The 12,648-nt window shown below is 42.6% G+C and overlaps 1 protein-coding gene across 1 annotated transcript in view; it reads left to right on the forward strand.

The window, feature by feature from the left end:
- Positions 1-12,648, forward strand: part of PIK3R6 (phosphoinositide-3-kinase regulatory subunit 6) — a 45,293-nt gene that overhangs the window by 3,736 nt on the left and 28,909 nt on the right. The window contains exons 2-7 of the mRNA XM_049766280.1: positions 3,810-3,893; positions 4,933-5,024; positions 7,091-7,159; positions 7,585-7,717; positions 7,873-7,942; positions 10,879-11,062. Coding sequence (XP_049622237.1) covers positions 3,810-3,893; positions 4,933-5,024; positions 7,091-7,159; positions 7,585-7,717; positions 7,873-7,942; positions 10,879-11,062 — 632 coding nt within the window. The remainder of the gene's footprint in view (positions 1-3,809; positions 3,894-4,932; positions 5,025-7,090; positions 7,160-7,584; positions 7,718-7,872; positions 7,943-10,878; positions 11,063-12,648) is intronic.

Here is a 12,648-nt window from a genome sequence, read left to right on the forward strand (position 1 = left end):
AGAACTAGCCTTATCAGAACTAGTCTTGCTCATTACCTGCATCCTCATAATCTTCACGTCTTCAGAGTCTTGGGGAATTCAAACTCCTAGCTGTGCATTGTTACCTTTTTCTAACTAATATGTGGCCACTTTCCTCCCCATACAGCTAATGCAGTCTACTACCCCAATCAGCTAGCCAGGGTCTTAAACTCAAAGGTGTAAGAAGTAGTTAAATGAGTAAAACATGGAAAATAGGTACTGTAATATTTCAAGAAGCTATGTCCTATTTCCTGGGAATAGCTATTCCTCTATGTCGCATGTGAGGATGACTGTCCAGTGTCAACTGATTTTCAAGAGTTCCCAGAAATACTCCTAGGGATATGCCCTAGGAACACAAAAACACAATACAAAAATACCTCTGCACACCTATGTTCATCACAGCACTTAACAATAGCTAGAATCTGGAAACAACTCAAGTGTCTGACGAAAGATGAGTGGCTTAAAAAAAAAAACCTGGAATATTATGCAGCTGTTAGGAAAAATAAAGTCATGAAATTTGCCTATACATGGATGGACATGGAAATTATTTTGCTGAGTGAAATGAGTCAGAGGGAGAGGGGTAGACATAGAATAGTCTCACTCATCTGTGGAATTTAAGAAAATTAAAAACAGTATGATAATAATATCTAGAGACAGTAGAGATGAAGGCCAGGAGGACCAGCTTTATGATATGAAGCTTGCCACAGAGCTAACTGCACTGACAAATACCGTGAAATGACAGTTGGACCTAATCACTCTGGACAAGAACTGGGTGCTGAAAAGGGGATAAGGTGATATGCATGGCACCCCCTCATGGACAATATTGCAAACCACAATGTCAGAAAGAAAAAGGAGAGAATGTGTGTGTGTGTGTGTGTGTGTGTGTGTGTGTGTGTGTGTGTGTGTGTGAGAGAGAGAGAGAGAGAGAGAGAGAGAGAGAGAGAGAGAGAGAGAGAGAGAGAGAGAGAGAGAGAGAGAGAGAGAGAGAAGCTTTATGCCTGTTCCAAAGACAGGCAGGGGTTAGGGGTAAGAAGGAAATGGGACATTGATGGCAGGAAAGTTGCATTGGTGAAGAATGTTGTACATTCTATGACAAAAACCTAACTCTGGACATTTCTGTAATCACAGTGCTTAAGTAAAGAAATTATTATTTTAAAAAAGTAAGTAAAAGACTTTAGCTTCTAAAAAAAAAGTTTCCAGAGATACAAATTTTATGCAAAATTTCCTTATTTGTAAGTGTTGGCAACTAATTCATTTTCTTTCTTTCTTTTTTTTAAGACACCCTATAAACTCAAACCAACACATCTGCGTACCAGATGTAGACCCAACTTAGAGAGTTTGCTCCAGCTGCCCAGACATTTGAAAACAAAGTTTATTTCTGGTTGTCTCTTGTGGCACTTGCAACTTCTCTAGTTTTCTTCTAAAAAAAAATCCCTTCACAAAGCAGAAGAAACTGGGGCTCAAAAGACAAAAGCTTGAGTGACCTTCTCATGAGAGGATAAAGAGAACATCACAGATACCAGGTTTTAGTTTCTGCATGCACAAGGGAATGGAAGTGGATGAAGGGAATCAAGAAAAAAAGAAAAGACATAACACCAATTGAAGTTTTAATAACTCATCTGCACTCGCTCATTAAATCTTCATATGAAGTGGAGATGGAGAGATAAAAGGACAGTCTTTCTTCATGGTAGGCTAAAGGAATTTCCTCCAGTGTCCAGGAGAGCAGCCAAGATGGTTGTAACACATTCCCCACTTACTGACACCCTAGAGGAAACCCAAGATTCAGTTTTGAAGTGGACAAGAGGCCAGGAAATTTAGATTATTTAGAGATACTAGATGGTGGCTCAGACATTTTAGTGGGCTCGGATCAAAGTCGTGAGGTCTTGTACACATAAGGCGCCTAAAGAAATTTTGACTCCTGGTTAGCAACCTGCTTATTATTTTTTAATTGTAATATGCTTCCTACTTCAAGAATCAGAAGCGATAAAGATATAGATTGAGTAGAACAGAAAGCAGAAATACTAGAGAAAGACCCCCAGTTGCTTGAGATGAGCTGTTTTTTTTTTTTTTAGACTAGTCTTAATTTATCTTTTAGTTTCCTGACAGCCAAAACAAAAAAGACATGTGGTTTGTATTATCTGGCAACTAGCCTAAGCAGACAAACTCTAGGTTGGAGATATCAAAAAGGGGAATTCGTTGTTGGTCTGGTGTGTCTCCCCTACTTCCTGTGTTAGTCTTGGTCCTCCAAGAAGCAGGATCATACAAGATCTCCAAGATAGGATCGTACAAGAACTTACACATGTGTGTCAAAAATGAAAAAGGGGCTGTCAGGCTCTAGTGCAAATATGAATCCAAATCCAGAACAAAGAAGAGAATGTGGTGGGTCTGTTATGATGACAGATGATAGAAAAAGCCTCAAGGAGCTGTTAGATAGAAAAAGCCTCAAGGAGCTGTTAGATAACACCAAGTCAAAGTCAACCTCTAAAGTCAGCCTCATCTCCTAGGGAAGACGAGACTTTAGAATTCCATCATCCCTCTTATTTGACTGGAAAATGTGACCCCAGCACAAATCACAGCAGCACAAAGACTCCTTCATTTCCAACTCACCTTATGAGTTAAACTTTCTCTTAGGAGCTATCAGAGAGATCAGCATTCCTGCCCTACACTTTTTAAAATGGCAGTTAGCTTGGAATACCTTCACCCTGTTTTTTTGACAAAATACCACCATCAAAAACAAAACAAAACAAAAAACCTCTGAGACTTCTTAAAGGCAATAGGGAGCAAAGTCAGACTAAATTTCAAATAAGAAAATAGCAGTCTATAAAAAGTACAAGAATTAGGGTTTCTTCCTAAGGGAACTAACAGGGTTCTTACTGTTAAGCCAAAGGTGTGTGATGAGGAATTTAACAGCTATCAGGAGTTGGGGATTCTCTGTAAACTGATGCAGTTTTTTTTCTAAAAAAAAAAAAAGAAAACTGGGCAGGACAAACCAAAGACAAGACAGTGATCAAGATCAGAAACTACTGGGAAAGAGGAACCTGAGTCAAGTTTGTTCAGGGAGATGGTTTCTGTCAGCTGTCTCAGAATTTATCTGATATGTTTCCTGATGTAGTTTCATTTATAAGGTTGAGGAACTACTTTTCTATTTTTCTTCTATGCATTAAAATAAGTGATTGGCTAAGATTTTTTTTTATTTTGGGGGTTTTCTTGGGAGGGTTGTTTTTGTGGGGGCACACCCGGCCACTCTCAGGGGTTACTCCTGGCTCTGAACTCAGAAATAGTCTCTGGCAGGCCCAAGGGACCATATGGATGCCGGGGATCGAAACTTGGGTCATCCTGGGGTTAACTGTGTGTAAGGCAAATACCCTACCACTGTGCTATCACTCCGGCCTGGCCCTAGCTAAGTTTTGACATTATTTGTGGACCATCTAAAAAGTGTGCAGTCAAGGGCAGAGGCTGGCAGGGTACTAGCCTAGCATATGGTTGACCCAGGTTCAATTCCTGGCATCACATATGGCCCCCCAAGCACTACCAGAAGTGATCCTGGTGCACTGGAACAAGAGTAATCTCTGTGAACTATAACATGAGATACAAAAAAAAAAAAAAAAAGCGCAGTCAGTATTTTGGGAAATGTTAATTTTACAAAGAATGCAGAGAAGAGTCATGACAAGAATGTGTACTGGGCCTGTATATATTGACTCATAGACTCAGAGAGAATGAATGTGGGCCAGTGGAAAACCAGGAAGACTAAGTTCACAAGTGCCTCCTTTCAACACTCTTCTTCTGCCCAGATGTGGAGTTGGACCTCCAACGGAGTGTGCAGGCCGTGCTCCGAGAGCTCAGTGCCCAGAGTCCAGCTCTACAGAGCAACCAAGGTAAGAACTGGCACAAGTGCTTGCCTGCTAATTCCCTCCACCCCAGTCCAACACTTTTCAACTTGTTCATCCTTCTAATCTTGAGAAAGCCAAGGCTGGAGCTCACACAGGCTTTCCACCAACCCTCCTTCCTGCTTGAAATATCAGGAGCTTAATGAACAACTTTGCTGTTCCACCCTGAGCACAGATTACTCTCCCAGTAGCAAGATATCTTGCAGGATATGACACTCTTTTTTTCTTGAGTGCCTTCTCCAACTCAGGTCACAGAAAAAGTTCTCCAGGCTCCCACAACTTCCAGAATCATACCTGGGTGTGGACCTGAAAACATTACCACTCCATAAACAGCAGGCACACATCTATTGTGAAATGGTGGGTTGTGAGTTCCACAATCCCCAGAGAGAGAACAGGGGATTCCCATGCCCCAATTTGGGTAGAACAAGAGACCCAAGTCCAGCAGCAAATCCGACACAGAAAATAATTCACACACAGTTGGGAAGGACTAACAGGCCAGGAACTCACACCAGCAAGCCGTTCACCCACAAGCCAGTTGCTCCACAACATGGAACCATAAGCCAAGGTGGCGGCTCCTTCTCCCTTCTCCAGGCCTCCTGAGTAGCCTTTATTGTGACAAACAAAGTCCACCCCCAAGGGGAGAGGAATAAACCAGATGAGGAGGCAATGGGGAAACATGTTTTTAACATGTAAACCAAAGGCACCAATTGAGACACATCTAATTTGAAGGCAATATGACCAATGCAAAGGCCTCTACCGATACCTATGCCACTATTTCCCACTTCTTTGACTTTCTTTCTGGGAATTCTCTTGCCACAAAGGGTATGAGAACTCCCCCTCCACACATGTGAAAAACCCACCTATGAGCCCAGGAGCCAAGATGGTTCCTGTAAGAGAAGTATGTCCTATGGCTAATCAAAGTCACAGTCTGGGGCTCTAGGGCCCAAAGTCCTACTCAAAGAAGTCTCTTCTAAGATTCCCCATTACTCCACCTGGTTGTGCTCTGCTCCCCTTTCTCATGGCTCAGGCATGTGGAGATGGTCCCTACACAAGAAAGTGGAAAGAGATCCTGGAAAGAGCCCAGCGCTAGTCCGAATTCTTCTTGGAGAACTGGAAAAGGTGGGTTCGGGACTTTCCAGAAACTAGTCCCTGTGGAACCCCTGCATGTTGTTGATTAGATCTCTCTTTTTTTGTTTGTTTGTTCTTCTTTTGGAGCCATACCCGGACATGCTCAGGGGTTACTGCTGGCTCTGAAATGGCTCCTGGCAAGCTCAGGAGACCATATGGGATACCAGGCATCAAACCTGGTTCTATCCCAGGTTGGCTGCATGCAAGGCAAAATTCCTACCTCTGTGCTATCACTCCTGTTCCCAACTGTACTTTTCCTGTTTTACTTCTCTTAAAAAATTTTTTTTCTTAATTTTAGCTCCCATTATTTTACTTGAATTACAATTAAAAGAAACTCTGAAGCCATAAAATTTCCTTTTACATGGATAGAAATGCGTATTATGCTGAGTAAAATGAGTCAGAGACAGATAGACATATAATGATTGCACTCATTTGTGGGATTATATTTTTAACTGATAGTATAGTAATAATACCCAAAGACAATGGAGATGAGGGCCAGGAAGACTAGTCCATGGTTGGAAGTTTTCCATATAATTTGAACCATCTTGTTCTGCCTCACAAATCGAGGGGAAAATAGTGGAGGGTACCAAGACCTAACAGGAGTATGAACATTGAGTAGAAATATAAAATGATCAAACTTAAACACCAAATCTAAAGCCAATGACAACAGAATCGAAACCCCATCTACAACAAGCTAGACATAGAAGGAACCACTTATCCTAGGAGCCTGGGGGTCAAAGGAGGGGGATATGAGATGCACGCTGGGAAAAGGGGTATAGGGAGGACAACACTGGTGGTGGGAATGCCCCTGATTCAATGTCACTATGCACCTAAAATATTACTGTGAAAGATTTGGTTTTTTTTGTTTTTTTTTTTTTTGGTTTTTGGGCCACACCCAGTAACGCTCAGGGGTTACTCCTGGCTATGTGCTCAGAAGTTGCTCCTGGCTTGGAGGACCATATGGGACACCGGGGGATCGAACCGCGGTCCGTCCAAGGCTAGCGCAGGCAAGGCAGGCACCTTACCTTTAGCGCCACCGCCCGGCCCCGCTGTGAAAGATTTGTAATCCACTTTGGTCAAAATAAAAATTATTAAAAATAAAATAAAGAAAGGCTGGGGAATGCAGAAGTGACCACTATGATTCTGATAGTTGGAAATGATCACTCTGGATAAGAACTGGGTACTGAAAATGATATGTATGATACCCCTTCAATAACAATATTGAAAAATGTAGGTGCCTAAAAGTAAAAAATAGGAAGAGAGAGGGAGAAGGAAAATGTTTGCCATAGAGGCAGTCTGAGGAAGAAGCGGGGACTTTCGTGGTGGGAAATATGCATCGGTGAAGAGATGGATATTGGAGCATTGTATGACTGAAACTCAACCATAAACAACTTTGTAAGTATATAAAATATATAAGTATATAAAATCAATCAATCAAGTTTTAAAAAATAAAATCTTTAAAAATTAAATTAAAAGTGCAGTAAGCCTATGAATGAAAATTCCATACCACTCGCAGAAATGGAAAGGAGCTATAGATATAAATGCATAACTATTGAAGATTTTTCAAAGTTATATTCATACCACTTTAAAATGATCAATCGCCCGATGTATGCCACCTTTGGGGATGACCACACTCAAAGGAGACTCGAAATTTGAAACTTTTATTATTATGTTGGTGCCAGCTTTTGTCCTGAAACTCTATGTCAGTCCCCAGTAGAGTTCGCTGCGCTCATCTCTGTACCGTCAAAGCTAGGTCCATGATTTGCTGATTTGCACTCTCTGTCTCTCTCTCTCTGTCTCTCTCTCTCTCTCTCTCTCTCTCTCTCCCTCCCTCCCTCCCTCCCTCCCTCCCTCCCTTCCTCCCTCTTTCTCTCTCTCTCTAGCTCTCTTTTTATCAGGAAACTCTAGCTAGCCCTTGCTCCTTACCCTCAGCATAGAGAGACACCATCTTGCACCCTCTCTTTGTCCATATTACACCCCTCAAGATGCTTCCTTCTAGGATGCAGTGAGGGACCCTCCATCAACCCCATGCATAAATGTCCTATGATGTTTTCCAGGCAGAGAGAGAGGACCTCCGGCATGTCATCCTTCCCTTGCTGCACACACTAATGTATGTGATCGTGAAGGTGAGAGGGGACTAAGGATTAGGAGCAGTATTGGTGACCCATGGCAACGTCTCTTGCCCTCGACACCTTTTCTCTACAAGTGCAAGCCCAAATGAACTGGTTGGCTGTCCCAAACTGGCTCCTTCATGCTAGTTCTGCCCTCCTCCTAAATACGGTAGATACAATCATGAGGGCATTGGGGTGACTTTGAAGATCCTGATGCCCCAGTAGAGTAGAATGTTTAGGAGGGGGGTTTATTTGGTAGAATGGAGTGATGATTTTGGTGAAATGTGGGATGTCAAAGACATGTCTTACAGATGCTAGAAGAGGTTGGAAGTGCAAACTTGAGAGAGTGGCCTGAGGTCTGATGGCAAGCCATCCTTCCTCCTATTCCCCAGAGCATCTACAGCCTAGGATTTGGGCACCTCAATCCCCCCTCTCACTAGGCAACTGGCATAACCGAAGAGCTGTACCGGAGAACCTATATCTTTTGTACAAAGTTATTGACACTGCCCACACCCTACAGTACAGTGGCCTTGGACTGCGCCATACGGCTGAAAACAGAGATGTCCGTCCCTGGTAAGTGCTGCATGGATCTGTGATAGATCATCGACAGATCTGCCCCTACTCTCCAGGATTCTAGGGAGCTTTGGTTGCAGCAGCTTCTATGGGAAGGTAAGGAATGGCACCAAAGACTCTCAGAAGCTGATTGACTGGAGTTGCCTCCTTTGTAGGGACGCTGTACCAGAGGCTGGTGATCGCTGAACAAAACTTAGAGAGTGAATTGTATCCCTACCAGGAGAGGTAAGTGGCCAAAGAAAGGGTCATACTCACTGTACTGTTTGCTCTGGCCCCATTCTGTTGTCGTATGTGAATAAAAGCAAAACATTGTGGTGCTAGATCTAAGGAAACATGTGCTAACTTTAGGGAATCAAGGATACACTTAATTCAAGAATGTACTTGAATCAAATACCTCAATGCATTTACTTTCGGTTTTATTTGGGGGCCATACCTGGCAGTGCTCAGGGATCACTACTGACAGGAATCAGGGAATCATATGTAGTGCTAGAGACTAAACCTATGTGGGCTGTATATAAGGCAAACATCCTACTTTTTGTACTATTGCTCTGGTCCTTCACCCAGTGCATTTGAGCTTTACCTCAGTGGATTTGTTGAGAAAATAGTTTGGGTCTAGCAGAAGGGACTGGGTCAAACTAGTGGCTATGGAAGGTGGCTGCATTGGATTTGTGTGACTGTTCATGGGCAAGAAGACAAAAGGAGATACTGAACTGGGAGGAGTCCAGGAAAGGGAGACAGTTATCCAGCAGTGGCAAAAAAACAAAAACAAAAACAAAAAAATGGCAGATAGGTGTGTCTTTCACTGAAGTCACATAGAATGGGATCCAGAAAGGGTAGGGGAAAAAAAAAAAAAAAACAACCTCAGGGCTGGATTCAGAGCTTTTTTTCTGCTCATAAGCAGAAAGCAAACATGACCTTTGGACCCACTCTGGAGTTCTGGGTTTCCAGCATGCCAGTGGCCATCAATCATCCAGGCAGCCAGCAACAGCTGTTTGCAGTACGCATTAACTTGCATACAATTTCAAACACAGCGTAGACAACATGGGCTTAGTAGGGAAAGTTCAACCAATCAAAGAATTACCATATATACTCTAGCATAAGCCGACTTGAGTATAAGCCCACCCACCCCCCAAATTTTACCCTAGAAACTGGGAAGCTAGTGATTCGAGTATAAGTCAAGGTGGAAAATTCAGCAGCCACTGGTAAATTTTAAAAATATATACCCAAAACAATTACAATAATTGAGGAATACATGAATATTATTTACAATATGTGATTTGATATACAGTATGTTGTGTGTGTAAACATTTTACGGGATTATTATGTTACTGACCCTACCCTGATCGGTGATTGTGCCCTACCCTAGGGTGTGACCTGGCATTCTGCCCCCACTCTAGGGTGGTACCTGATTCTGCTTCCACCATTGGGTGGTATCTGATCCCACCATTGGGTGGTACCTGATTCTGGGGGATAAAAACCAGGGTCTGTGGAAAGCGAGAGGCTTTCGGCTGGAACTGATGCTGAGGCTTTGGACTTCAGTCTTGTCCACCGAATAAAGCTAATATTTCCACAAGCCTGACTGTCTGCGAGCTGTTTACCCGCCATTTCACCTCAGAACCATCTGCTAGACAGGGTGGCAGACACATGCTTCGAGCTGGAGGGGAAAGATCTCATCCTCCATCCCTCCATCAGGCAACCTCTTCAGGGGCTGACTTGCAACACTATATACCATTAACATATCACATTAACCCATAGTATTCAATGGCAACTTTAATAAAGCAAATGAATCATTTAAGACAGTAAAGCATTGTAAATAAATGGTTAAAAATCCTGAATCCTTATCCTCCAAAACCCCTCGTTATAAGGATTCAGAATTTATAAACATTTATTTACACAACTTTACCTCCTTAAATGGGTTTTTGACTTAATTAAATGTGCCATTGTATATTGTGGGTTAAATAGTCCAGTGGCATGCAGATCAGTTGAGCAGCCTACAGAACCCAATAACCCGTATGATCCAAGTATAAGCCGAGTTTGGGTTTTTCAGCGCAAATTTTGTGCCAAGTCTATACAATGAAGCTGAAGATTCCATCTGTGTATGCTCAGGCCTTTCCACAAAATTGCACTATTCAATTCAGTGAGAGGGAATGAATGAGTTCAAGTGTAGAACTCGTTCTCGGCTGAAACTGGTAGGCACTGCTTGAATGTCCGGATTCATGGAGGGAAGTGAAAGAATCCAGAGGAATTAGCTTTGGCAGGCTTGGGCCAATGTTTGAGTGAGGAGACTGAGCAGTAGGTTTTTCTGCGAAACTGGGTGACAAAAAGATGGGGCTCACCCAAGGTCCAGAACTTCAGTTTCAGCATAAAGAATCTGGTTCTCTTTCTAGGAGGGTCAACCAAACATGACATTGAGGAAGTTGAATTTTCCTGCCATTTACCTAGATGAGACTAGAGAGAATAAGAAAGACCACTGACTTTACTAAAAGGGCTGTGAGAGTTCTGATCTGCTCTACACTTCATTGGGCCCTGTTGTTTCCTCTGTCCCATTGAACTCATTTTTGGCGAAACTAAACAACTTGGTGAGGGGATATGGCAATTGGACTTGGACACGCCCCTTGGGTACCCCCTACTGTAATCACTGTTGAACCTGAACATACCCCTTGTCATGCCAGTATAAAAGGAAAAACTTAGACTGTTGTGGGGTGCAGAATAGTGACCAGAGCAGTGCCTGCTGGCTCATAGGGGATAAAGATAAAGTCAGAGATAACGCATCAGAGAAATGCTATCTGTTTTGCATCTATTCCATTTAATTTCTTCTTTGAACCTGGGCCTCCCCTGCTCATCTCTGGCTCTAACTGTCTCTAACTGTCTCTCCCTCTCTCTAAACCTTAGTTTCTTCTCTTCTCTGTCTCTCAGAATCAGACAGGCAGTCACTACATGGTGATGTCCATTGGTGGGCTCAAGGCCCCAATGAGTAGCAGGACCCCATGGCCCCCTTCAAACCTTGCAGCCCTGGCAGCCTTGGGAATCTGCAGTCTGCAACCTTGGGTGGCTGTGTGGGGATGGGAGAGACGTGCTACAAACATCTTAGGGTGCCCTTCCAGTATCTCTTTCCTCTATAGTAATCACTTTTGTCCCCTTTGTCCCATCTCTACCCTTAGAGTGTTCCTCTTTGTGGATCCTGAATTGGTGTCGCCCTCCGTGTGCAGTGCCCTGTTACTGGAGATTGAAGCCGCCCAGGTACAGCAGACACCAGAGGTGTGCATGCGTCATGTAATCTTACATGCACTGCAGGCAGCCTTGGGGGAGTCCTGCCAAGTGGAAGCCCTGCAAGGGAAGCTACAGGTAATTGTCCTATATTGACCCTCTTGTTTTGGACTCCAGCCCAAGTCCCTACATTCATAAGCCAATTGCTTCCCTACTTGCCATCTTCCTTTTGTTTCCGTATCGCTTTTCTTTATAAATCAGAAATGTACAATATTTTCTAGGAAAATATGAGGGAAATAAATAGATTGTAGAAGAAAATAAAATTTACTTATATCTCTATTTACTTATACTCTATTTACTTATATCTCTATTGTGACATATTAGCAATTAACATTTTGGTTTATCTTATTAATAATATTAATAATGATATTTGATAGTTCTTTTATTGAAAGCCTAATATTTTCTGGCATCATTAAATGCTTTCATGTACCACAGTTATTTGTTTGGTTTGGTTTGGTTTAGTTTTTGGGTCACACCCAGCGGCGCTCAGGGGTTCCTCCTGGCTCTACGCTCAGAAATTGCTCCTGGCAGGCTCAAGGGACCATATGGGATGCTGGGATTCAAACCAACGTCCTTCTGCATGCAAGGCAAACGTCCTATCTCCATGCTAAATATCCGGCCCTCACACATCATAGTTTTTAATCCTCAACACATCATGGTGGAATGGATTGTTTGAGAATTTGAACTTAGATCTACCTAAGTAGATTTTCTTTGCTTAATTGTTTCCTTCTTCCACACCATTTCTTATTAACAAATTGATCATCAAACACTGTGCACAGTTTTATATCTTCTCATGTTTCATATATTTCCCTTGCCATTAGAAATATGCCATATGGGGCCGGGCGGTGGCGCTGGAGGTAAGGTGCCTGCCTTACCTGCGCTAGCCTAGGAGACGGACCACGGTTCGATTCCCCGGCGTCCCATATGGTCCCCCAAGCCAGAAGCAACTTCTGAGCACATAGCCAGGAGTGACCCCTGAGCGTCACCGGGTATGGCCCAAAAACCAAAAAAAAAAAAAAAAAAAAAAAAAAGAAATATGCCATATGTTTCAAAACCATGGCGTTTTTAGGGTTTTGTTTGTTTGTTTGTTTCTGTTTTTGTTTTTGTTTGTCTGTTTTTCTTTGTTTTGTTTTTGTTTGTTTGTTTTTTGTGGTGCTAATTGATATAGCTGGAATCCTCACTGGATATTTGACACTTCTTTTGGTACTGGTGGAGTGTTTCACCTTCTTTATCTCCTTCATCTCTCAAATCGTTGATGAGAGCCCCTAGAAGGATTCTGCCCATTTTCAGCATATTAGACTCTTACCCCAGCTTATTACTTTTCTCTTTTTCAAACAAAACCATGCATCTTGAACTAGCTAGTCCTGCCTCCAGTTAGAGGGGGAAATAAGGGAGACATCAAGACCAAACAGGTGCAAGACTACTAAGTAGTGGGTCAGATACAGAGGGGACCACATATTCTAGCCGCCCTGGGGGTGAGGGAAGAGGAAATGGGAGGGAGGACAAAAATGGAGGTATAGGGAGGACAATTTGGTGATGGGAATCCCCCTTGATTTTGTGTAAATATGTGCCTAAAATAATATTGTCAACAATATGTAAGCCATTATGATCAAAATAAAAATTATATTTAAAAAAAAGAAAAAAAAGTAGGTGAAGAACTACAG

This window comes from Suncus etruscus, chromosome 20 (assembly GCF_024139225.1).
Source record: "Suncus etruscus isolate mSunEtr1 chromosome 20, mSunEtr1.pri.cur, whole genome shotgun sequence".
Classification (NCBI taxonomy): domain Eukaryota; kingdom Metazoa; phylum Chordata; class Mammalia; order Eulipotyphla; family Soricidae; genus Suncus; species Suncus etruscus.